At 39.2% G+C, this 24,824-nt stretch overlaps 1 protein-coding gene across 1 annotated transcript in view; it reads left to right on the forward strand.

Annotated features, from left to right (window-relative positions):
* Positions 1 to 17,253, forward strand: part of PRMT3 (protein arginine methyltransferase 3) — a 53,707-nt gene extending 36,454 nt beyond the window's left edge. The window contains exons 14-16 of the mRNA XM_085063813.1: positions 8,728 to 8,778; positions 8,982 to 9,069; positions 16,629 to 17,253. Of these exons, the coding sequence (XP_084919939.1) occupies positions 8,728 to 8,778; positions 8,982 to 9,069; positions 16,629 to 16,738 (249 nt within the window). The 3' untranslated portion in view covers positions 16,739 to 17,253. The remainder of the gene's footprint in view (positions 1 to 8,727; positions 8,779 to 8,981; positions 9,070 to 16,628) is intronic.
* Positions 17,254 to 24,824: the final 7,571 nt, after the last annotated feature.

The following is a 24,824-nucleotide window of genomic DNA, read 5'->3' on the forward strand; positions in this document are numbered from 1 at the left end:
AATGTTCGTGGTTGAAGAGCTGAACCTTCAGCTGGCATCTCTGGAATAACAGCCACACCAGGGTGTGCTGCTTCCTCCCATCAACCTCTTTGCATGGCTGTGCTAACAGGACAGGGTGTTGGAAAAGCTGACAGCAATCAGAACCCTAATGCAGTTTTTGTAGCAACTCATTGCCACGTTTGCTCTTGACCGTGACTTGCAACACCCCCAGGATCCCTCAGGCAGGAGAGGCTGCCCTTCATGTTTCTGTGGCAAAATCATGGAATGGTGTGACTAAAGATCCTGTAGTTCAACCCCCTGCCATGCTGAGGGATCTTACCCCATGGATGAGGTTGCTCAGAGCTCTGTCCAGCCTGGCCTTGAACACTCCCAGGGATGAGGCATCCACAATTTCTCTGGGCACCCTGTGCCAGGGCCTCACTATCTTCACAGTAAGGATTTCTCCCTAATACCTAATCTAAACCTCCCTTCTTTTCAAATTTAAAAACCATTCTCCCTTGTCCTGTCACTATCTGCCCATGTAAAACAACGTTAAATTCCTCTAAAATTGCTCCTTAGTTTTTCCTCAGCTGTTTTCTGGGTTTGGATGGATGTACTAAGGACATGAATGCAGACATCATAGTGAGTTTGTGTAAAATAGAAAAGCTGTGCAGTTCACAAAACCAGGAGCATTGACACATCTGATTTGTCTGTCCTTCCACCTATTTGAAACTACTCTCAGACTTTTTTATGACCAAAAAAATAACCTTAACAGGGTATTAAGTCATGCTCACAAGAGTTCAGCCTCATTTCTTGCTGTAGGTGTATCTTGAATGTATTGCAGGTGATCTTGTAACACATTTGAGACATAGCCTTCAAAAAAATTTTAGTGCTTTAAATAGCTTTTTTCTTCCAGATGTTCAAGAAATTAAATAAGTCCTCAAAAAAAAGTTCTAATACACCTAAGGAATACAAAATGATTGAGCAAAAATAAATGTTTTAAATATCACCTTGTATGTGGTGGTTAGTCTCTTAGAAGTTCTGGGATGGGGGGGTAGTTAAGGCTTTTTTTCAGAGCATATATTTCTTCTGTGAATTTTTCCTTTATTTGTCACATGGTTTGCCACAAAGTAGTATTTTCTAGCATTAATTTTATATATGATTATTTTAGCTTTCAAAGATTGAAGATTTTCAAAGCGTGAAATGCTCACGTGGAATCATTATATTAAATTGTTCCAAAGCACTTTTATTGCAAGTTGACTTGATTTCAGTCCTACAAAGATAATAGCCACCAAAAAAAAAATTAATTAGCCCGCAGAAGTGCATTTTCCTAATAAAGAGCTAGGGTTTGTCACTGCTGATTTTAATGAGACATCTGGCTAATATCAGTTAGTAGATGCTGCTAGAAAAAATACTCCATTAATTGTATTCTAAGTTGATCACTGTGTGAGCTTTTGAGATAAAATATAATGGTGATTACCCTCAGTATAGAAATCAATTGACAAACTTTCTCTTTTGTTTGCAAGCGTTTCCCCAGCGAGTCCATCAAGGTTGATCTTTCCTAGCTGAATAACAATATCCCCTGAGAGGAAAATGGCAGTATCTCTTCATTGCTCCCAGGAGATCTTGTCAAAGAGCAGAGGATGTGTATAAAAAGTGGGAGGGAGGAAGGGGGTGAAAGGAGGATAATGAACTAGAGGACGTGACTGATGTATTAAAACCTTCAGGAGGAGAAAGGAAGTTGAGTTGATTCTGATGAAGGAAAAATCTTTGCTTGTTAAAATTTGCATAAATGTTAAGCATTTTCATTTCTTAATGTCCAGTTTTCCACTTGGGAGCCAACAAGAAGTATTAACATGTGAATCTTTGGTTCCAACCTTAGGTGAGAAAATAAATTTTTTAAGCTAGAAGTTGGAAATCTGGTTTGGGTACCACAGTTAAAGGCACCTTGAATGCCTGATTTCTGAGTAAAGAAAATACTACTCTACCACATTACAAAGCAGGTTTTGTCCTTCTCACCTATTTATTTATCTATAGCCTCCTCTGCAGTGATCTCCAGATTATTAATCTTTAAAACACAAAATCACTGGGTTTTAATTGCCAGGGGTTTCTTTTCCCTGTGATAAAAACGCAGCAACTCTGCTGCATGGATGACAAACATTCCATCTCCATGCTTGGATAAACTCCATCAAAAGCACATTATCTCCCACTTCTGTGGCCAGCTGTCTAATTGTATTTGTTGTAGCCACTCACTGTTGGAACATGATACTAGTGAAGAGCAAGAATGATAAATTACTCACTGTAGGTGATAGTGATGATGATAATTTTTAATTTCCTTGCTCCTAAGTGAATTGGTAAGGTTGCCTTTGAGTTCTCATAAGGAGTCGAGCAGTCTCATTTGTTTTGTCCTGTTAAAATGCTGCATGTACAGCCAGCCATTTTCTTTAGAAAAAAACCCTTAGTGTTCAGACGTATTTGAATTAAAATTTAGACTTTTCTTTGCATTTCAGCTAAAGGCTCTGAGTGGAAGAGTGTAAATAATACATACTGATGCTCATTTATTGAATGTTAAAGCTTTTTGTGGTTTTATTATATTTGGTACATGTTACGTGAATAAATAGGGAGGAAAAAAAGTCTTGAAATCATTTACCTGGGAGGGAGGGAAAACAGTTTGAAGACAGGTTAATCTTACTGGGAGGACCTGATTAATTTACAGATTTTTTGTATATTTGCATGGACACCTTAGAGACCCTCAGTGATGGATGAAGACCTTAAGCTGCGTGAACTCTTCATCAAAATGTGGGGTTGGCAAAATTGGGTAGAAGTTCATGGCTGCTATTTTAATTTCAGGAATATTTTACTCTTAGTTGAGTGAACTCTTTGTTGACCCTTTTAGGATGTTGCTTTGCAGTCTCAATAATGTGTATCTATTAATGTATATTTAATCCTAAATGTTCACTTCATTCTTTATTTGACCACTTTAATTCCCTGGGTAAATATATTGGCTTTGTTCTGCGGTTGGAGTTTTTGTCCTCATAGCTCAGCTTTTCTCCTGGCAAGTTATTTGAGAGCAGGAAGAATAATATTTTGGTAGTGTTTCCTAATATTTACTGTCCTTTAAGGCTCGAGCATGTGTCAGGCTGGAGTTGTAGTTATTTATTACTGGTTTAGAAGTCATTATTTCTCTTTTCCTCTTTCATGGTATTCAGGAGACTGGCACTTGAAAGATGTTTCCAGAGAAGGTTTACGTTCTTACTGATTAGTTGTAGGTGAAGTTGTAAATGAGCTGTCAAAGGTGTAGCAAAAAGATGGGAGAAATTGCAGTAGGAGAAATAACTGTTATCATTATGCCTAAAAAAAAAAAAAGAAAAAGAATCCAAGGCAGTAGTTGTAAAGCATCAACTGGAATTTATGGGGAAGTTATTTGCTTGTTCCTTTTCTTTAGTTTGACTTCTTGTAAAAAAGATGTCACCTTTAATGAAAATCTGGCCAGCTCTATATTTCATTTTAATATGCATGTGCCTGTGATTGCTTCTAGTATGCCAACTTGTAAGTGATTTCTTTTTCCTTATATTTTGCTGCATGTGATAAATTATACAACAAGAGGAGAAGACTTAATCTTCCTTCAAGTTGTAAACATTGGAAATCTCTTTGTTTGTAGTATTGCATATTTAATAGCTGTTTGTGATTGTTATAGCTACTGCAATTTGTGGTAGTGTTCAAAAGTGAAATGAAAGGAAAATATTTTGAACTTCACTTTTACAAAATTATTTTTCTGAAATGCCCTTAAATAGAAAAAATACATAATCGTGCATTTCAACATAAAACACCAACAAGTTACAAAGAGAAAGAAGGGAAGATGTAAACTCCTTAAGAGAAGAGAGTAACCAAGACCACAATTTTATAGCTAGTTTTTTATTATTGAGTATTTCAACTTCGATTTGTGCCAGTTTTTAGATTTCTGAGATTTTTGTTTTTAAATACACAGGACTAGTGATTGTAGATAAAATTGAAGAAAGCATCATCTGTGTGTACTTTACTTTTGCCATTTTTTTTCTTTTCCCCAATACATCAGTGTTGGGTACCAAATCATTTCTGAAATGGTGCAGTGCTTACAGTAATTCCCCTTAAGAGTGGTGGTGGTTGTTTTGGTCTAGTTTTTTTTGTAGTGTATTGAAACAGACTGGTGTGATGCTGTCAGAGATTTTAGTTTGCACAGCTCTTTCAAGGAAGAATGAACCATTGGCTCAGTTGGTCAGAGCATGGTGCTAATAATGCTCAGGTTGAGGGATCAATCCCATATGAGCCATGAACTCAATGATCCTTGTGTGTCCCTTGCAGCTCAGAATATTCTGTGATTATTATGGCTGCTTCATGTAAAAGCAGAAATTCTAATGGTTTGTATCAAGCTCCTTGCAAAACATTTAGAGGACAAATAATTAGAACTGTGTTGCCCCTTTGTATCCTTCAATACTTCTCCAGAGGCATAGAACCATTTAGGTTGGAAAAGATCTTTGAGGTCATTCAGTCCAGCCACTCACCCAGCACTGGTAAGTCCAGCACTAAACCCTGTCCCCAGGTGCCACATTCACATGACATAAATCACTCCAGACATGGTGGCTCCACTGCTTCCCTGACACTGTTCCAGTGCCTGACAGCCCTTTCTGGGAAGAAATTTTTCCTCTCTTGGTGCCACTTGAGGCCATTTTCTCAAGGCCTCTTTTCAGGGAGATGTAGGGAGTGAGAATGTCCCCTCTGAGCCCCCTCTTTTTCCAGACTAAACACCCCCATTCCCCTTGTCAGATCTGTGCTCCAGAGCTGCCCCAGCTCCATTCCCTTCTCTGAAACCTCTACAGCACCTCAGAGTCTTTGTGTTATTCTACAGAATCACCTGGCAGGTCTTAGAAAGGCCAAGTGTGCTCTTGGTGAGGAGTCTGGAGGTATCTGTGGAGCTAGCTTGAGATCCCTTTGGCCTGGGGCAGACAAAATATGGCAAAAACCAAAATATGGCAAAAACTTAGTGCTCAACAGCAGAAAGATCTCAAAACACCAACAATACAATTCAAATTTTAAGCATAGCATCGTGTTTGGATGAGCATATAAATGTACACAAACTATGGAGGACCATCCAAAACAATGTGTTTCTTGAGAACAGCTGGTAAATTTAATACTTCCTATAAGGCGTCTGTTCAGAAATAAAACTGAACTTACTTCATAAAAATAATGTCTAATTTGGTTGAATTGAGTGCCTTTCAAAGTGATGTTACTGGCAGGGCAGTGCATGCAATCTAACACATGAAATCTTCCATGTGAAATTAGGGAGAGGAAAAGGAGGTAGTTAATAAAGGCTGGAATTACTGGGAGGCTTTGGCATGGAGTTGAGCTGGATGTCATTACCTGGATGTGTGCAAATAACTGCTTCTGTTGAACAGCAGGTTTAAACTTTGTCTGTTTCTTGTTTTATAAGGGTAATCCACAGGCTATGTGCATCAAATTGGGATATAATTACTCTGTGCTTTTTCACTTTCTATATTTCCTCAACTGTAAATAATTGGCTTGTGGAATTGCTGTCATAGGGAGTATTAGACAAATTTTGCAGGTGGTCAGTAGCTACTGGGTTTGCTATTAGGCTTCTTGTTTTCCCAAAGGTTTAAAATATGAGGGAAGAGATGGAGATTAAACACACTGTTGGTAAAAACAAATTACATGGTTGTAACCAATTTCAGAAAGAAAACCATCAAACCAAGTGTGTGTGTGGTTGGTTCTTTTAGTTGGCTCAAAAAACATTTTGAAAATCGTTAATGAAAGATACTCATTGCATTTATCAATCCCATTACATGCTCTTACAGTTAGTTTTCAAAACATCCTTCAGACTCTCTCCTCTATGTATTTGACTTAAAAAATATAATTTCTGTTTAGCTACGCAGGGCTGGGGTTGCCTCTTGACACAACTCCCCAGAGTGTGTGTTTAGGTTTTGGGGTGCCTCCACTGCCCAGTTTGAACTGGCAGAATTTTGGGGAATGCCCAGAGCTGTTCACAGGAGCATATCCCCAGGATCACAAGCAATGATATTTTTCGATTTTTGGTTTCTTTTGGCTCAGCGATTATTTCAGTGTTCATTACTGAAGGACATCTAACCATTTTAGAACATAACAAGAAGAAATTAATGGATCAATGCAGAGCTCTTGTTCTCTGTAATCCCTGGAGCTCTGATTAAGGTGGTCATTGTGATGTGTAATAATTACTATTGCTACCCCTGGATTACATATTCAAAGTCAGTGTTTCAGGTTGTTTCTGACAGAGAAACCACTGATACTGTGAAGAATAGTTATTTATCCTATTCATTTACAAAAGGTACAAATCCTGTTTCTATTAACACAAGGGAGGCAGCAGGGAGCAGTTTCTTTGCTTGTAACTGAGTTTCTTTTCAGCCTGACTTTGACCCCAGAAAATAGGAGGGTCAAAATCAGGGGCCTTTTCTTGGGGTAAAATGTAAGGTGTTGCTGTCACCTCTTGTTACCAAGTGTATGGATAATTGCATCCACCTTAGTTATGGTCTGTCTGCTTGGAGCTTTCGGCTTTTTGATCCAAAATGTGGCTTGATTGTCTCATTTGCTCTGGAAGCCAGATTTTTTTTCTCCTCAATGTATTTTTGTTGTCACAACCTTGTTTTTCTGCAGTAATCATATCCTAGGTTTTATTTGTAAGTATATCAGCAGTATTGACCTGATGATTGAAAAATATTTTTATGACTTGGTAGATCTCTGACTAATGTCCAGAAAAGATTGTGCATCAATAAAAGCAGTCTGATGGGTCAATAGAACTTTATCAAAACCTTCTCAATCTTTACTCAAAAAGTATGTTAGAGACAAGGCTCTAATTCAGTTGGGAATGAGATTCTCAGATTGAGTGATAGGATTTTACCAAAGGGTTGGAAGAGTCACTGTTTCCACTGTCTGATGCTCATTTGTCATGAAGGGCTCTCAGTGTCTCCATAGTTTTGTTTTGGTTCTTTTTGTTTTAGCTTTTTGGCCACATTGGAATTTGGAACTTGCCAGGCTTGTCTGGAGTGGCCTTAGTTGAAAAGCTAATGCAAATGTTTCATTTCTTTAACACATTGTGTTCTCCACTGTGTTGCCTACATCTGTTTTGGATTTAGACTAACAGAGAAAAAATATCAGAATTACTTACTCAGATTATATATTTCATAATGATAAAACCCTATACCCTAATCTTGTAGGCATGTTTGACTTTTCCCCTTCACAATGTATGTGTGAACATGTATGAAGGTTATGCTACAGAACTTGTCCTTTGTAACTCTTCAGAACAACCAGTTTCATGCTCTTGGACAAGGAGAAAAACCCTGGTGCAGTGGGAGGGAGGTTACAAGAGGTTGTTTGCAGTGAGTTTTCATGGAACAAGCTCACTTGGTTTGAATGCACATGCAGCTGATGTGCGGATGGATATCACAGGGATGGAGAGTCCCCAGCTGAGGAACTTCAACTCAGCTGTGGTTGCAGTTGCTCCAAAGCTCTATTCTGGGTCATTTCTTCAGGCTTATGTGATGGAAAAGCACACCTGCCTTGGCATCAGGGTCTGATGTGCTTTAGCCTCTTCACAGGACAGGAGAAAGCAAAAAAACATGAGCATGGACAGTATTTCACAGGGGAAACTGGAGTGGATGTTTTATTAGCATATTCCAGTTGTTTGTTAGAATTCTTTGAATTTCTGGGACTCACACAAGCCATTTTTTGTCAAGAAAGCAGTCCAGCATTAAAATACTGAGTGACTAATAATATCAATATACTGCTTTGTGCATGAACACTTTATTAGATATTAGGGAGAAATTCCTCCCTGTGAGGGTGGTCAGGCTCTGGCACAGGCTGCCCAGAGAAGCTGTGGCTGCCCCTGGATCCCTGGAAGTGCTCAAGGCCAGGTTAGATGAGGCTTGGAGCAACCTGTTCTGGTGGAAGGTGTCCCTGCCCATGGCAGGGGATTGAAATGAGATGATCTTTAAAGCCCCTTTCAACCCAAACCATTCTGTGATTTCTTTTCCTTCTCAAACTGGAAGAAAAGTCCCACTGAAGAATTAGGCACTGAAGAGAGAAGCTCTTGAGGTTAGGAGTGGGATAGCAGGAGAGACAGAGAGGAATCATATGGAGAGTTGCAATTAGAAACTATTAGCTGCTGGAAGGGCCAGCAGGAAGCATTTGTAAATCTTTTTTCTTTACCTGTGTGTGTAGCAGAGGAAGAAAAATATTCCCTGCATGGTTGTGTTCTGCCTCTCTTCACAGGGAGCTTCTGGAAAATTCTGTTTTGTGACAACATCATGCAGAATCCCTTATACCTGGTGTGTGTCTACTGAGGGTTAGGGACAGGATGAGGACTGAGTTTTATGTTTGTGGCTTTGCACATCTGAAAGGCTGTTTCCTCATATGGAATTCTAGTGGCAGTTCAGCTCTGTGGGTTATTTTGGAAACTCTTACTAAAATCTGATTCATAATAAAATGCAGAGTTTACAGTGGGCTGAATATTCTCAAGTAGAGCAAAGGTGTGATGGCAGCTTATTTTTTTTTACTTAGGATTTCTAGCATACTTTAAAGAATAAATATAAGCTTGTTGCTCTTGGTAAATGCTTGAAAAAGAGTAGGAATTCCAAGAAATGCATATATGAATCATAGAATTCTTCTTGAGTGTCACTATTACTCCTTTATCACATTTACATTTTCACCTCTTTTTTTTTTTAGGCAATTGCTGGTTACTTTGATATATTTTTTGAGAAGAATTGTCACAACAAGGTGAGTATTTGAGGTCCTGCGTTTTAAAAATGTCTTTGAGAGATGAGGATGGTGTTGTATTCTATTTTGCTGCCAGGTGTTTAGCAGTGAGTCTGTTTTGCTGTAGCAAAGACTTCATATGCATTTGTGTTTGGTAATTGATTGATGTGATGTGATATGAAAAAGGTTGTTTTTAATCAAACTCTTGAACTTTCCCGTTGCAGGTCTTGTTTTCAACTGGTCCCCAGTGTACCAAAACACACTGGAAACAGACAGTTTTTCTCCTGGAGAAGCCAATTCCTGTAGAAGCAGGTATATTTAAATTCAGTTGGGGTGCAACAATGGTAGTGTTACACTGCTGTTATCATTAAATCTAGATATAAAATACTTTAAAAATAACATAAGTGTTAAAAAGAACTAGTAAATACATCTTCCAGCTTCTGTTGAAGAAATTTTTTATGTTTTAGCAAAGCATCTGTGTACAAAATTAATTTTTAAAATTACATAAAAATGGATGTGTAAGTATCTTGTAAGTGGGCATGTATCTTTTACTTGTATAGCTCCATACTGTAATTTTGGTGGGAAAAGTTCTATATCAAAGCATTTCTGATGCAGAAAAAATGTTAGACCAGAACACTGCTATTGACATTCTCTTAATTTTAACATTGCTAATATTCTGAAGTATCTGATTGTCTCTTTTACCATACCTAATGATGAAAATACAGTGGTGAAAGCAGCATCTGTACTCAGTGGAGTTGCTTTTGCAGTTGCCTCTTCCAGCTTTTAAACGTGACAACATTTTACCAGGAGCTTCTTTCATAAAGGCTCTGCGCTCTGTGATACCTGACAAATCATTTCTGTCTTTCATGCTTTGAGTTTATATTCTTCAACAATTTTTATTTGGGTTTTCTTAGGTCCTGTCACTTCTTGGGGTGCACCTGTGCTTTGGTGCATTTGTACTTGGCTTGTGTTCTCTTCAGATTTTCTTTCTAGACCAGGCTGACTAAGATCTCCTTACATCTCAATGTCACAGAGTGAATTTTTTTTTGAGTGCAATGACATTTGTTAAAATATGCACATTATTTCATATTACAGAGATCATTTGACATTTTCCAAATGTGTGAAATTACTGGGGGGGTGTGCCCCAGCCCGGAGTTCTAGTCTAGGTGTGGTGACTTTCTGAAGGCAGCTGCAGAAACAATGTGCTCTGAAGCAGTGAACACAACCAAGTTGACCTTCAAGATCACTTGTGCTGTAACTCCTTCCTTCCTTTTTATTAGCTCATATTTCTCAACATTATTCCCGTAACAAATCTTGCTGCAGCTATGTTTTTTCTCTTTCTTTCTGCCTGTCTCCTTCTCTTTGGAATTATTTGAGTTCCCTTTTCCCATCCATTTGCCCATTCTGTCTGGTTTTATATTTTGTATAAAATGACTGCTTAAACCTAGGATTGTCCACTTTTTGTTCTAGTGTTAGAGAACATCCTGAGAGAAACTCTTGATGTAATTTCTGTTTGTTTTGTAATCCCAATTTTAATTTCTGTGGGATATTTGTTGCTCATGGATACCGTAAGCCCATCAGGCAGGAGGTGCTTTCTGATACTTACATAGGAATGTATATTAATTTAGGGGATTTTTCTTGAAAAACCATTCCCTCTTGACTTTGATCCTTCTCCTTCACTGTTCCAAAAATCTTTCTCCGTCAAGACATGTTGTTATAAGTAAGATTTCCCTATCTTCCTTTTATATTTTTATCTCTGTCAAAACAGTGGCTTGAATATTCATCTTGATAATTTTTCGTTAGCCATACTTTCTGTTTCTTGAGTCCTTCCATTTTTATCAGTGAAACAAACTGTTCAAACTCATTTTGCAGTATATTTTGAGTTGCATTTCCTGCTGTTTCTCTTGTCCCACTTGTTAATGAATTAACACTGCTTGTTACCCCTTTGAATTCAGCCTGGCATGTTGAACTGAGCTCCACTCGAGTGCACTGAGCTTTTGGGGAAACTTTCTGTCTTCAAGAGGACTTTTCTCAATGCAAGTTAACTGGAGGCAAAAGTAACTCTATTAGATTAAACACATTTGCATCATTTGAAGCCTTTACAGACCTTGAAGCCTCCCTGTGTTTGCCACTATTGATCGGCCTTCTGTATAAATTCTTAGATTCAGAAATATATGTATGCAGTGAGAGAAACAACAGAGAAGATGCACTTGTGACTGAATGAACTGAAATAATGCAATTTGAGTCTTGCAATAACCTGACCAGTGTTCCCATGATGGCCTTCTCTTGTAGCATTTTAATAGGTTGTGAAAGAGGAATTTGCTGGTATAAAGCCCATTTTAAATGTTTTCTTGTTTTAAAAGCATCTTTCAGACAGGGCAGTGGCTGTTTTTCCCCAGTGAAGAAAAATGGTTCCCTCAGATTTTTAATTCCAAGTAAAATAGTAAGGCTGACTAGAAGTCCCTTATCAGATGCTTTATAGCTTTTGGGGCTTTGCCTGGAGTGGTTATAAAGCACTGTTTGCATTTGCTTTTGCTCTGTAAAAGAGGTTGAGCTTACAGATATCCAAACCTGCTGGGTGTTTAACTGGAAAATGCTCCTTTATGCCGTGGCAAAATTGTTTTGTTCTGCAGTGTGAACTAGCTAATTTTCTCAGCTGTTTGATGCCAGGTTATTTGTTGTAAAAATAGATCTATTTTCTCAGCCATAAAAAAGACTGAATGTTTTGATGTAGTCTAATGATAACAGAATCAAGCGGTTGCAAGCCAAAGGATGGGGCTTGGAGCTCATCCTGCCTCCTTTGCCAGTCCTGCTGCAGTCTGCACTCCATGGGTGATGTTTGTGCATCTCTGGGATGAAGTGGGAGAGGTTAATTCTGGCTCCAAAGGTCTGGGGAGTGAGGCAATAAAATCCACACCTAATTAATACTTCTGATTTGCCACTGAGTTTCAGCTTGATACCTGTGGTAGATAGCTCTGTGTATAATGGGAATATGCAAATGGCTATATCTAATGGATAATTTCTGTTCATTTCATTTAGATTTAATGTGTGAGTGGGGGATAGCCTCTTATTACTCATGTGTTCTCCAAAGCCACTTTTCTTCCTCACAGGCTGTGACAAGAGACTTGAAACTGATTTTCAGTCAAGTAAAACCAAATAGCATCAGTGTGTTGGATATGCTTTTACTGCTTAGCAAGCAATTAAAATTAAAGAAACTGGAGAAAGAAGGAATATATCCTAGATTTTCTCAGACAAAACAGTGATGTATTGTAGACTCCCTACAGAGTGCAAGCCTTCTCTTAGGGCCCTTTTAATAGCTTGAACATGTCTTTATTTTGAAGATTGAAATTGCGATGCCAAAGCAGTATCTTTTTTCTTATTAATGGTCCAAAAACTAGTCTCTTCCTTTTGTTGTTTGTTGAAATATTCCTGCTAAGCAAACAAATGATTACATCATTGTCACTTGGTTGTCTCAAGAATTTACTAAATAAATAAAATGCTTACAAAAATTATTTTAAAGGGCCTGCAGAGTCTTTTCAGTAACAATGCATTAAGTTAAAACTCAGCTCTGTATGCAGGCAAATTCTATTAGCAGTAAAACAGCCTATTGTCTGCATTTCGTGTTCTTGATATTGCCTTGCAGTGAAAATAAAACCTTGATTTGTTTTTCTATGGTGTTAAAGGGGCTAATGCAGCAAAGCAGGAGCACAACTCACATGACTAAGCTCCTGCAAAATCCTTGATTATCTTTAGCTCCTCAGTCTCTGTAATTGGAAAGCTGTTTGTAAATTTACAGACTGAAAGAATGTTGACTCGTCTACCTAGACAGCACTATTAAAAGGAGGAGAACAACACTGGCACGATTAATCTGTCTGAATGTTTTGGTCCTATACTGAAATACTTCTATATTGTGTATCCCAGTTGGATAATTTGGTTCCTAATTGAGATTTTAGTGTCTGTTTTGCCTGTCTCCAGCTGCAACATGGTGTCTATAAAATTCTGTCGCTTGTTTATTTACAAGTGGCATCTCCAAAAATGATGCAGGCTTTTAAAATCTAGTAAATGCAAAAACTTGAGTTTTGAGGTCACACTAAATCTGTCATGTCTTATGCTGTATTTATCAAAATCCACATTTTAAAATGATCCCGCTGAGTTTTCAGAAACATTTTTAGATGTGTATTTCAGGCACTAAATTGAGAGAATCTCTTCCCATGGCTATTCTACCTCATTGAAATATAATAGAAATTCTGTATTTATACAGGAAATCTTGGACAGACTAGTGCCATTTTGTGCCTCCCTTTGCAAGTTCTGCAGCTGCAAGAGGATATGGTTCAGGCAGCAACAACCACCTCATTTTCTCAGAATTTTGTCACACTGCTAAGAGAGGAGGCTTGGGACAAGGCTATATGGTTTAGAACCTCCACGACAAAAAGTGGTGAATTAAGACTAGTTCTAGGTGAGTGAGTTTGGCCACTGCAGCTCTACATTTTGGAGGACTTGGCCATCATCACTGCCTGTGGCAATGATTTGTGGTCCCTGAGATGTGGGAATCTCTGTCACTGGCAGTGCACACGTTACCTTAGGCAGCCACACGAGCTGTCTTGCCTCACTCAGCTGGCAGCACAGACTTCTTTGCAACAGCCTCCTTCCTAGGTTGTCTTGGGCCATTGAAACATGGCCATTTGGCACAAAAACTCCTCAGAGAATATACTCAGAGCGTGGAAGGACAGGACAGAACCTCAGTGGAGTTTCAGCAGAGGGTGAACAGTGATTTAACAGAAGGAGTTGCCAAACAGCTGCCTGGTTTATAAAAGTAGCCAGCTGGGAAGGAGAGTATCACAGAGCACATGGGTGACAGCAAAAGGCAGTGGCTACTGCTCAGAGCAGAAATTGCTCTTTGCATCACACTGGCTTGGAGATTCAGTAGGAGAAGTGGCCAAAGGTGAAGGTGGCAGTCTGTGCACAGCTGCAGGTGCCTGCAGGTTAAGAAGGTGATGGGAGGATTGAGGATAAATTCCCGAGTTTAAGGGAAATGCTCTTGGTTCCACTACAAACTGTTTCAGTCTTGTTTTGTTTTTCATTTTTAGATGATAGATGATATATGGAAACCACTTTCTACCCAGTTCTTCCAGAGTAATGCTTTTGAGACTTGCTGTTTCTTCTTTTGCATTCGACAGTGGGCTCAGTTGTTTTAAATGGATGGTGTTTAAATTGTCCACCTCCAACAAGGACAACATTATTGTGAAGAGCAGTATCCAATCCTGCTAGTTTGTGACTGGGAAGGTACAAACCCCCTCAGTGGTCCTTTACAGTGTAGGGATTTGTAAAGGTACTTTTCAGGAGCAGCTCAGTAGTTAGTGGCTTTAGCCCAAGTTCACTGCAGTTTTCTGGCAGCTCTCCGAAGCAATTCCAGTGAGCTTTCACAAGATTCTTTAATTTTAATGGGTTTCAGAATAAAGAATGGTTTGAGTACTTTGGTTTTTTTCTTGCTTGTCCTACTGTTAGCTTCGTAAAACTTTTCCACTGGAAGAAAAGAATGAAACCTGAAAGACCTTGATTGCTGGCTGCCTTTGGTAACCCTTGGAGTCTTTTTGATGAGGGAGGAGAGAGGAGACACCAAGTTGTGTTGAAAGGCAGGGCAGTTCCTCTCATTACAAGCTCATTGCCATGGGTCGTCTCAAGCTTTAAGTAGATGTTATGGATATGCATGCAAGGGACTGTGTAGAATCTTTGGGTTTGATCAAATCCTTTGTAGACTGAAAAAAACATGATTTGTTGGGCCTGAACACTCTCAGTGAAATGGGATCTCTACACTTGGCTCAGACTGCAGGCTTGCCCCGTGTGTGATTGCACTGCACAAACAGAAATGACAGATGGAATTGCTTAGGGTTTTACTGGTGCTAAAAGTCAGAACCAAAACAAACTGGTTTGAGTGTCCAGAGCACAGATACTGTAGAGCCTGCAATCACACAAGCATTATGTGACAGGGAGCCAGGATGGACACAGGGATGTATTTTTTCCTGTACTAGCCAGGCTTACACAGCACTTCTCCTGAACTCTTCTGCTTTTTCCATTTGGGGAAAAAATTTCAAGCCTCCCCAGGGGATAATAAAAATGCAGGGAGGGGATGGTAATGGATTCAGTTTTGTCCTAATCAAACTGCAATGGCACTGTGTGGTTTACTTGCATTCAGCTGAGCGTGATAAGAGCAAGGTGATGCAGCTGAGTCCCAGAGACAGCTTCCTCCAGGCAGCTCCTAGGACAGAGAGTGGGGGAAAACATCCGTCATTTTCTATCTCCATGACATTGATTAATTGGTCAGAACTGCCTTTCTGTTACTGCTGTTGTTTGCTTCAGCCCTTGGAAAAGGCTGCTCAGAAAAGCAGATTTAATGTGGTTGCAGCATAAAGGAATAGCTGGGGAAATTGAATGGAATGCTTTGTTTCATTAACTGTCTTTACAAACAGAATCTGAAGGTTGTGTTCTGTGAAGTCAGCTATTTATGAAATTATATTTAAGTTTTTGCTTCATTTATTCTATTGTTTTGTGTTAATGTTTTAACTGGGAAGATTGAAGTATGGATTAATTGAAATCAGGGAATTTTAGTTCTCAGAAGCTCTTTAGTCTTACTGAATTGTTATCACAGGATGTTAAAATTAGTGAAATTGGTCATTTTGTAGCAGTTTTGAAAATCTGTGTGTTCAAATTAGGTTAAACTTCCTAGCTGGAGTGAAACTATAATGCCTTTTTTTCTTTACCTCATCCTTCTGTGTGGCAAACCTGTCTCTGTTTAAATAATCTGTGAAACCATTTTCACAATTTCCTGCAGATTGCATTGTGTTACGTCAGTCTTTTGATTCCTAATAACAAAGCTGCACAGGAATTGTAGTGGAATCTCCAGCGAACTGTTACATGATGGAAAAAAACCCCAAAATTATCAATTTTTTTTTTCTCCTGATCCTTGGTACTACTGTCATTCTTGCTGATAAGCTTTCTTTGATATTCGTACTGCAGCATTTGACAAAATGTCCTACATTTATAATTTATAATGTGGAGTTTGTGTCACTGTTTGTGTATGCAACTGAGAATTGTGCCAAATGGACAACTCCAAAATTCTTCCTGAATTTGGAACCAGCTTTGAAATTGCTATTTGTTTCTGGTTTTGCTATAAGAAAGCTTTTTAACAGGATATTAACAACGGCTTTTAAAACCATGTACAAATTTACAGGTGTGGATGTTTATACTTGTGTGTTGTATGTTCCTAAATTTACAAATATACCTTAAATGCCTTAATGAGGACTGAAAAGAAATTGAGATTAGGTTTTTACCTTCTGTGTCAAAGCATTTGCTCTGGATGTAACTGAAGGACATACCTAGCACCTGTTGTGACACTGAGACTTTGTGAAACAAAACTTGCAATTCATAATGTATATACTTGAAATACCACAAAGATTTCTGTGGTGGTTTCCTGCCAGATAAAAGCATTCCCCAGTCAGAGCTTCAATGAAATGCAGTGCAAATGCAAACCACATGGCCCATACAGCAGGAAGTGGAATAGGCTTTTGTGGCTGCATGGTTTTACTCCAGGATGGTTAATATGTCCAAGGAAGGCAGTGGTTTTACCAAATCACAAGTGAAATATTTGGCATATCACCAATTTGAGTGGAGCCTCCAACAAAACTCTCCAGGTTTAACTGCAGTTTGACTTAGCTTTGTTATCAAGAGCTTTAAAAACTTAAAATAAACCTTTGTAGACTTCTAAGATTCTGATTAATCAGGAGATTCTGATAAATCTTCTGCAGCATGGATTGCAATGCATCTGTGTGTGATTGAGTCCTGTAACCATAGCAATTCCCTTGTCACCTGTGCAGGAGAGGCCCTGAGAGGGAAGATCACAGTCCGCAAGAACAGGAAGGATCCGCGCTCCCTCTTCATCACCCTCTCCCTGAAGGACACACAGCAGACCTACAGCCTGCAGTGAAAGCTGGGATTCTGGCAGGTGTTCCATTCAGATCCTGCGTTTGACTGCTGATAACTGCTCTGAAATATCCAAAAACCTCTTGGGTTTGTGTGTGTGCACACACGAGAGGATGGAAAGTTACCTGGAGTTGGGATTTATGACAAAATCAGATTCTGCTGCTTCATGTGATGTGAGGAAAGCAAGACAGATGGGTTTGGGTTACCTGAGACTGCTAGGTGAGAAAAATGAGCTTAAAGTCTTGCTGTGAGGAGCAGTAAATATGATCTCTCAATAATGTTTTATTCTTCCACTGGCAAAACCCTTGTATAGTATTTTTTTATGAAAGAAGCAGATAAATCATGTGTCAGTGCACCTCAACAGTAGCTAGAAAATCCCAATGGGAGCAATTTTGGAATTCCAACTGCAAGATTGCAGCAACAAAGTCGGTATTTTTATTACACTTGTGCAATTTAAAAGTTGTACACATTTCAGTTACATTTGTCTAAATAAATGAACCCAGTGTGATATATAATGCAGTTGCTGTTTTCCTTGTGTTCTGTGTAATTGGAAATTCTGTCCACCCTGTGATGGCTCATTTATTTGTGCCTACAGTTTGTTCTGTACTAACCTGTTGGGGCACAGGGGGATGGAAATGTGTATTTTGGCAGCTTTAGGGAAAATACAATAAAAAAGTAGCAGTTGCTGGGAGGGTGGGTTTGGTTTGGCAGTCAGGAGTTGCCTGTTCAAGGCAAAGGGGAGGAATGTGCTTTTAAATACTCATTTTCATTCCTTTTAGAGTCCTGAGTTTAGGTACCTCAATATATGCACACAGTTTATCAATTCTACCTATTTTCAGGATAGGCTTTACTATAAAAAAAAAGTAATAAAGATGAAACAATTGCACACACATAAAAATCAAAGATTCTAGTTTTATTTCCAAGTATCTGGACAAGTGTGAATGCTCTATGGAGATAAACACATGTGATCTCAGTGAGCTGCTAACATTTTTCTAGCTTGGTGATATATATCCATTTTGGATGCTCTTGTTCAGGGCCCCTCCAATTTAAATTCTTTTTATACTTCTGCAGACTTTGTGTTTGGGTAAATGTTGCATAGAAGGCAAGAAGGGAAGAAAAAGAATGCAGAGGGAGAGCAGTGCAAAACCAGGTTGAGAGTTTGTGTAGCCTTTGGAAGCAGGGCTGAAAATGAAAATAATCAAAGGTTGAAAATGTGTAAATGAAAAAGGTAAATGCTATTGTAAAATAAATAAATCTAAACTAAATTAAAAAAAAAAAAAAACCAAACCAAAACTCTGCCAAGAACAGAGGATTTGGTATCATTTAACCAGAAGGAAAATGTTCTGAAAAAACTTTTAATCAGTGTAAAGCCTGAGGAGAGTTATTTGATAAAAGCATTGTAGTTCCAAGGAACTTAATTATCTGATGGTAAAACCCAGTTGTAGTTGTGGAAAAGCTGTTTGTCAGTCATTGGTGCATCAAATTTTTCAAGTATTTTTTGACAGTTGGGATAGTCACAACTTCAGACCCAAATTTATTACTTCAGTGTTTGCTCCTGTATTCAGAACAGAAAGAAAAAAGTAAATTGTAGAGACCCTGAATTTCACTTACCATCTGACAGCATTTATATGTTACATCAGCTCGTACAAATTCACCTCACAGAATTTATTTTCTTAACAGCAGCATTTTATGTGACAGAATATTTACTTTTTCCTAAGAAATACCAAAATTATATATCCTATAGGTTAGCTCTCTCTAACTTTTAAATTCAGATGTGGTATTTATTTACCTGCCTCTCTTAGAGGTTTCTTTTCTCCTGTTTCTTCTCTCTCCTTCCCTGGTGCTGGTATAGACAGATGCAGTTTTTAATGTAGAAACAAACCCCACTGGTTTATAAGTTGTACCTACTCTCCATAAATTATAAATTTAATTATTTTTTTTATAAATTCTGTCTGCTGTCCACTATTCATTCCTCACCCCTTGATTCTTGTCTGCCATGATACACAGAGCTCTTTGCTGCTGGCTCCTTTCCAGAGCATCTCTCTCGTCCCCAGCCTTTGGTTTTTCTCCTTCTCTGGGTTTTTGTTTGTTTTCATCTTGTTTGAACTTCTACCATGCCCTGGCAGCATTCCCTTATTTCTGATGACCAGATCTGTCCCCAGTGCTAGGCTGCTCCTCTTCTCCTGATCCTTTTCTCTGAAATGTTGGATGTGCATCTTATTCTTGAGAGGTGCAACAACCCCTGCACAAATCTAATCTTTGTCTCAGCATCCTGAGCTGCCCAGAGAGTGTTTGATTTGCAGGCACAGCAGAAATGGGATGCAGATGCAACAAGGCAGAGACAGACAAAGGGTTGTCACAGGCCTTGAAATGTGTGAGGAAGTTGTTGTTGCTAATGGAGAGCTGCTAAAGCGCGTCAGAAAATCTGATTGGGTCTGTGATGCGTGTCTAGGAGGATAGAAAAAATTAATACAGAGATTGGTAATTTCAGGTGAGTTGTCAGATGCGTGAAGAAATACAAGATGGGATTATGATAACTTCCTTAATGTGTAATTTCCTGCATAAACAAAGCCTTTTCTTTGAAATCAGAGTATTTGGGACCCTTAATTCACTTTGTAAATTCATTTTGTGAAGCTTGCACACAATAAAGGACAAACAAATACATGGGGATAGCAGTGTGTATTGTTTTCCAAGAGATTAAAAGTTTGCCTGCTCCAAATTGCAGGTGGCAACTGCAAATTTAGTGGGAAAGTGTCTTCATTGGCAAAGCCAGGGAACCTGCAGAGTAGGTATTAGCAGTGTCATGTAAGTCTGTATATGTGAATGTTCTGGGGGGCTTTTTGGGGTTTTTTTTTTTTTTTTCCCAAGTATGTTTGTGCCATGCTTAATAATGAAGTCCAGCAGTTCTGAAGAACATTGCAAGGATGGAAGTTTTTAATGTTTAATCCCATAATTAACCTTTTCCTCAAGGAGTGTTCTTAACCAGCAGTTATCAATCTCTATTCATGCTGAAGTGATTTACATTATACTTAGCCCAAAGTCAGAGGAGTTAAGATTGACTAGTGATTCATAAAAGTTCTGTTCATATTCAGATAAAAAGTGAAGGTTGGCCTGCCTTCTTCTTGCCAATCTGTGCCCAGTCTGAGTGCTTGAAGATAAATAACCCACCTGAAAATAGTATGGATTCTCACACCTCTGCTGCTTATTTAGATGTTAATGATATGTTGGTTTGTTTTTTTTTTTCTTTAATCTTGTCTTCTGCGGTGCTTTTAAATGTTTAGCTAAGCTGTAAAATTATCTTGCTGCTTCTACCCATCAGAGAGCAGCTGAGCAAGACTGACAAACTTGGAAGCTTCTGGTCCTTGGTTACTGAATGGCTCTTCAGTGAGCACCATGCTGGGGTCTCTTAATAGGATTTTTGTGAGTACACCTCAGTTTGACCTTCTAAATTCTGTCCTGTGGGGTGTGCTGTAATGAGACAGACCCAGTTCTGTGATCCAGAGAACAGCAAAGCCTCCATTTCAAATAAAGCTCTGCAGAGGATTCGGAGAGCTGGTTTGGGAGGTGTAGCTTCTGACTAAAAATGTAGGCTGCTAGTGAGGTTTGAAGTTTTATTGCAAGGATGTGTCTCTGCTCCCTGTTTAATAGTGCCTGAAGTTCCCTGTAGGAATGACTCTTAGCATTTGCTGTCCCTGGTTTAAATTATCTGAAGGGAAAATTGCAGAAGTGTGTCTTCCCCGAGGTTTTTGGGATGACCCAGCCTGGCTATGGCTGGCTGGAAGAGGCAGGAGGGGCAGTGGGAGCATCAAGAGCAGAAAGAAGGGCTTGTGTGAGGATTAAAGTGATGATTTGATTTTTAGAAACCAGGTTTAGAGGTACAATTTGCTACTACTTTCACTATATTGATTAATGTCTTGGATTGATGATATGATAATCCTTTATCCCCTATCGTTGGCTTATATTAACTGCAAAATAACGGCATTTAGGAGTTTTTAAAGGTAACCAAAAATGAAGTAATGGACATACATCTGAATATACATACTTTGAAAGAAATGGCAAAGAGATTTTTCATTATTTTGTTTATCCAGGCATTGGCAAATGTTAATGCTGGTGAAGTAGTGACATCTAATTGAAAGACAAATATCATATTACATGGAAAGGCAAGGGAAATTAGAGGGAAAAGCTGGCTTTTAATGTTGTGAGCACTGCAGACAAATTTGCAGAAGGACTTCTGTGATTAAATAGGTATAGAAAACATCCAGGTTGAGTTGCTTTTATATGATTCGACAGACACCTGAAGATGGTTCACTTTTCTAAGTTTTCTTAGAAATCTGTTGTGCTAATTCCCATATATCAAAATAAAATTTAATTTCCCTTTCTGAATTGGAAGGCTGTTACTCAGTTTCTTTGAATTACTAATTACTCCAGTTTCCAGCACTTTCTGAACTCCTCCATGGTAAATGAAAAGGACCCATCCCATGGAAAAACTACCATGAAACCATCAATTTCTGGATTTATAACATTTATCTTGCTGTTCCTGTGACAATTAACCAAAGTAAAATAAAAGACTCTTAATGACAGCGATAACAAATTAAAGAGGGATAAAGCTTACTCAACACATTAATTCTATTTTCCACTTGGGTACAACTCAAAACATCAGTGCAAAGAGAGTGAGAGCAAATCTGTCCCATGGAAAGCAAACTGGCTGGAGTTAGCCTTTCACAAGTAAGAACTACAACCCAAATAAAATTATTCTCCTTGGATCCAGTTGGCAGATGCTAAAATAATCCCCCTTTCACATTATTTATTATTATTTTGTTTTCTTCCAAGGAGAGCTGGGTAAAACTGGGGATACCCATTTTTTCTGAGGTTTGCCACTGGAGCAGGTGATATTCATAGACTAGAATTTAAAAATAAATGAATAAAAATATACTCACATATATGTAAAATTGACACAGTTCATCCAGTGTTGTCCAAAATTAATACACATTTGCTTCACTCTTTAGAACCATCACTCTCTAGTACCTCTGCTTGCTGTATTTTTCATTATTAATTCAATCCTGCTAAGAATTTTAGCTTTTGCTTCTGTTTCCCTGGGTGTTGCAGAATGCCTGGATGGGAGAAAGAGCTCTGGGGTGGCAGGAGAGACAAGTGAGCTGCTGGGAGACACAGCAGAAGACCAAAGGTCCTGGGTGGCACAAGGAGCTCCCTTGAAGGAGTGTTGATCCACTTTGGGTAATGATGGCTTAGGTAATTAAGCCTGAAATACAAGTAGGATTCAGTGAGTAGAATTGAATTTTGATTTAACCTTCTGATGGGTTATGCAAAGAGAGGAGCACTGAAAAGAGGGAATTTCTGAATAATATTGACTCCTGTCACAGCACTGGACATTCTTGGAGCAAAGGCTACTCAGCTGGAAAATTGGATATGAGGAGGAGGAGGAGGACTTCTCTGGGACTCAGATGTTCAACTGTGCTTGTTGGGATTTAATGCAAAGCCTTGCACTGAGGAGAAAAAGCAGCACAAAGTTGGGGGTTTTGCCTTGTGTTGTACATGCAGTGATGCTAATTTTGGGAGCATTTAGAACATTCCCAGCTCTTGTGTTAGTGCAGACCCCAGAATGGATTTAGCCTGGAGAAGATCAGATGCTGTGTGGTGTCCCCAGAGGCAGAGATGATGCTCTTAAAATTGGTTTGCAGCGATTTTGGGCACCTTTAGGGCACCAGGTGACAGTGACCTGGGCTGAGAAGCCTGGCTAGGGATGGGTGCTGTTAAAAAGATCCCCAAACTTTTTAATTTCTCCCCTGGAGCAAACCAATGACCATTGCAAATGGCAGCAAACTGGGGCAGGGAACACTCTGAGGGAAATGAAGGAGAGGGGTTTGGTTAACCAAGGAAGGCTAATGTCAGAAACAGAGGATGTTGAGGTAAAAATGACAACCTCCTTCTGTAACTGTCAAACTATTCAGCTCTGATCAAAATTTTCTGAAGTGACTAGGGATTTTAATTTTCTTTTTTGTTGCTCTGGTGAAACTGAGATTTATCTTTTTGCAAAGGTTTGCCTTTCCAAATAATACAAGCTCCTCAAAAACCTGAAGGCAAGCAACTTTGTAATGCCTTAAGTAAAAGATAAAGATTGTTTTCTCTAAAACAGACTTTCTGAATGAATTTCTTCAGATCTATGATTTAATATGTAAAATTAAATGTCATGCTTTTTCTCCTCTTCCTATGTTAATAAAAGCCCCAAAAGCAGATGACATGGGCTATAAGGCAGGGAGTAAAATATTTGCATGGTTTTCAGATAGCCTTTTACTTCCTTATTTTGGTCAACTCTTAACTTAAAACCTAAATGCGATGTCTGGCTAAGGAATTCACCATGGAGTTAGGGTTGTGGTTGAGCCCATCCCTTAATGGAATTTTGTGGTTTTCACACAGACCTGTTTTTCTGAATCAGATGTTTCATGCGTGACTTATTCATCCATGTGACAGTTAATTACTTGTGAAGTAATTGAGACATTACTGAAGGAAGTGGGTTAGAGAGCTGTCAGCAGGAAAACCTCCACAAAATCAATATCAGAACATCATCTGGCACAGGCTGGCCAGAAAAGTTGAGGATACCCCATCCCTGGCAGTGCCCAAGGCCAGGTTGGATGGGGCTTGGAGCAGCCTGGGACAGTTGTTAGTGTCCCTGACAGGGGTGTTGGAACAAGATTAGCTTTAGGGTTCCTTCCAGAGCAAACAATCCCATAATTCTGTGACCCTGTAGTCTATTTTGTAGCTGCCACCTGAAAACTTTGCTTCAGTCAGTGGAATAAGCAAGCAGTGGCTGAGCTGTCACCACATTCCCACCATTTCTCTGCTCACATGGGTTTATTCCCAGCAAGAAATTGTCATGATGGTCTACAGAGCTGGGGAAAGATTTTCAATGAACTTCTGGGGGAGTTTATCAGGTTTTTGATAAAAGGTTACTTTTTGATATGCCTGCCAGGATATGGCTGCTTTTCCTGATTTCTGCCATTGCTCCTCTGGGACCACTCTGTGCTTGGATGTTTTTAATAAACTCCTGTGTTTGTACCTCCTGTTGCAGCACTGAGAGCAAAACGAAGCCATTCCCATCAGCCCAGCTAATCTATTACCAACAAACCTTGTTTTCAGCAGGTCATTGCTAGTCAACCTGCTCTTTAGGACATCCTGTTGTTGCTGGCTGCATTTTTAAACCACTGAAGTGTGCTGATCCTGTGGAAGAGGAGAAATCCATCTTTTCTCCCCATCTGCATTCAGGTTTGGTATGTGCAGCTGTTGTTGTCTGGGGAGGAGGGGAAGTGGTGCAGCACCAAACTTGGATTTGTCTGACAAAAAAAAAGAAAAGGTGCACTAAGAAACACTTCAGTCTCTGCAAAGGTGGTGTGGTGAGGAACCAGAGAGGCTGGGGACTGGGTAGATCTATCATGTGCTTTTTTTCGCATTAAATATTTTAAATACAGGGTCTCTTACCAGACTGCCTCACCTCTACCTGTCTTCCCTAAAGAATAAAAACATAGATGGAGTTAGTCAAGGGTCATTTACCATTTCTCCAGAGATGAAGCTGAAAGGAGGAGAGGGATGAATAATCCTAGCTGGTAACAAGAGTGTAGGTGACAGGGAAAGTTTATAAAAGGCAATAAAATACCTACCTACAACTTGGTAATTACCTGAAGCTAGAGCAGAGTGTGGTTTAAGAAAACATCACCAGTTCCTGTTCCATTTTCCTGTGCTTCACAGGAGCCTCTGCATGTCATATTTCTCTTTCCTCCTCCCTCCCTGCAGCAGCTCACACTGTGAAGCTATTTTTTATGCTCAGTAGCATGGAAACAGAAGGGAGAGAGATGAGCTCTCACCTGGAGGATTTCTGGGGGGTTATGCATGGATCTGATGAAGGGAGATGGTGCAGGTGACATTTTATCTTCCTGCAGCACATTGCAGGGACCATGGCTTGCTTCCCTGTGATTGTGTGGGATGTGAGAGGGATAAACACACCACAGGTGTCAACACCATGTTGCTGTGGGTGTTAACACCATTCTGGCTCCACACAGGAGATTTCCAGCCTTGTA

The sequence above is a fragment of the Lichenostomus cassidix genome, chromosome 5 (assembly GCF_008360975.1).
Source record: "Lichenostomus cassidix isolate B80296 chromosome 5, HeHo_3.0, whole genome shotgun sequence".
NCBI classification, from domain to species: Eukaryota; Metazoa; Chordata; class Aves; order Passeriformes; family Meliphagidae; genus Lichenostomus; species Lichenostomus cassidix.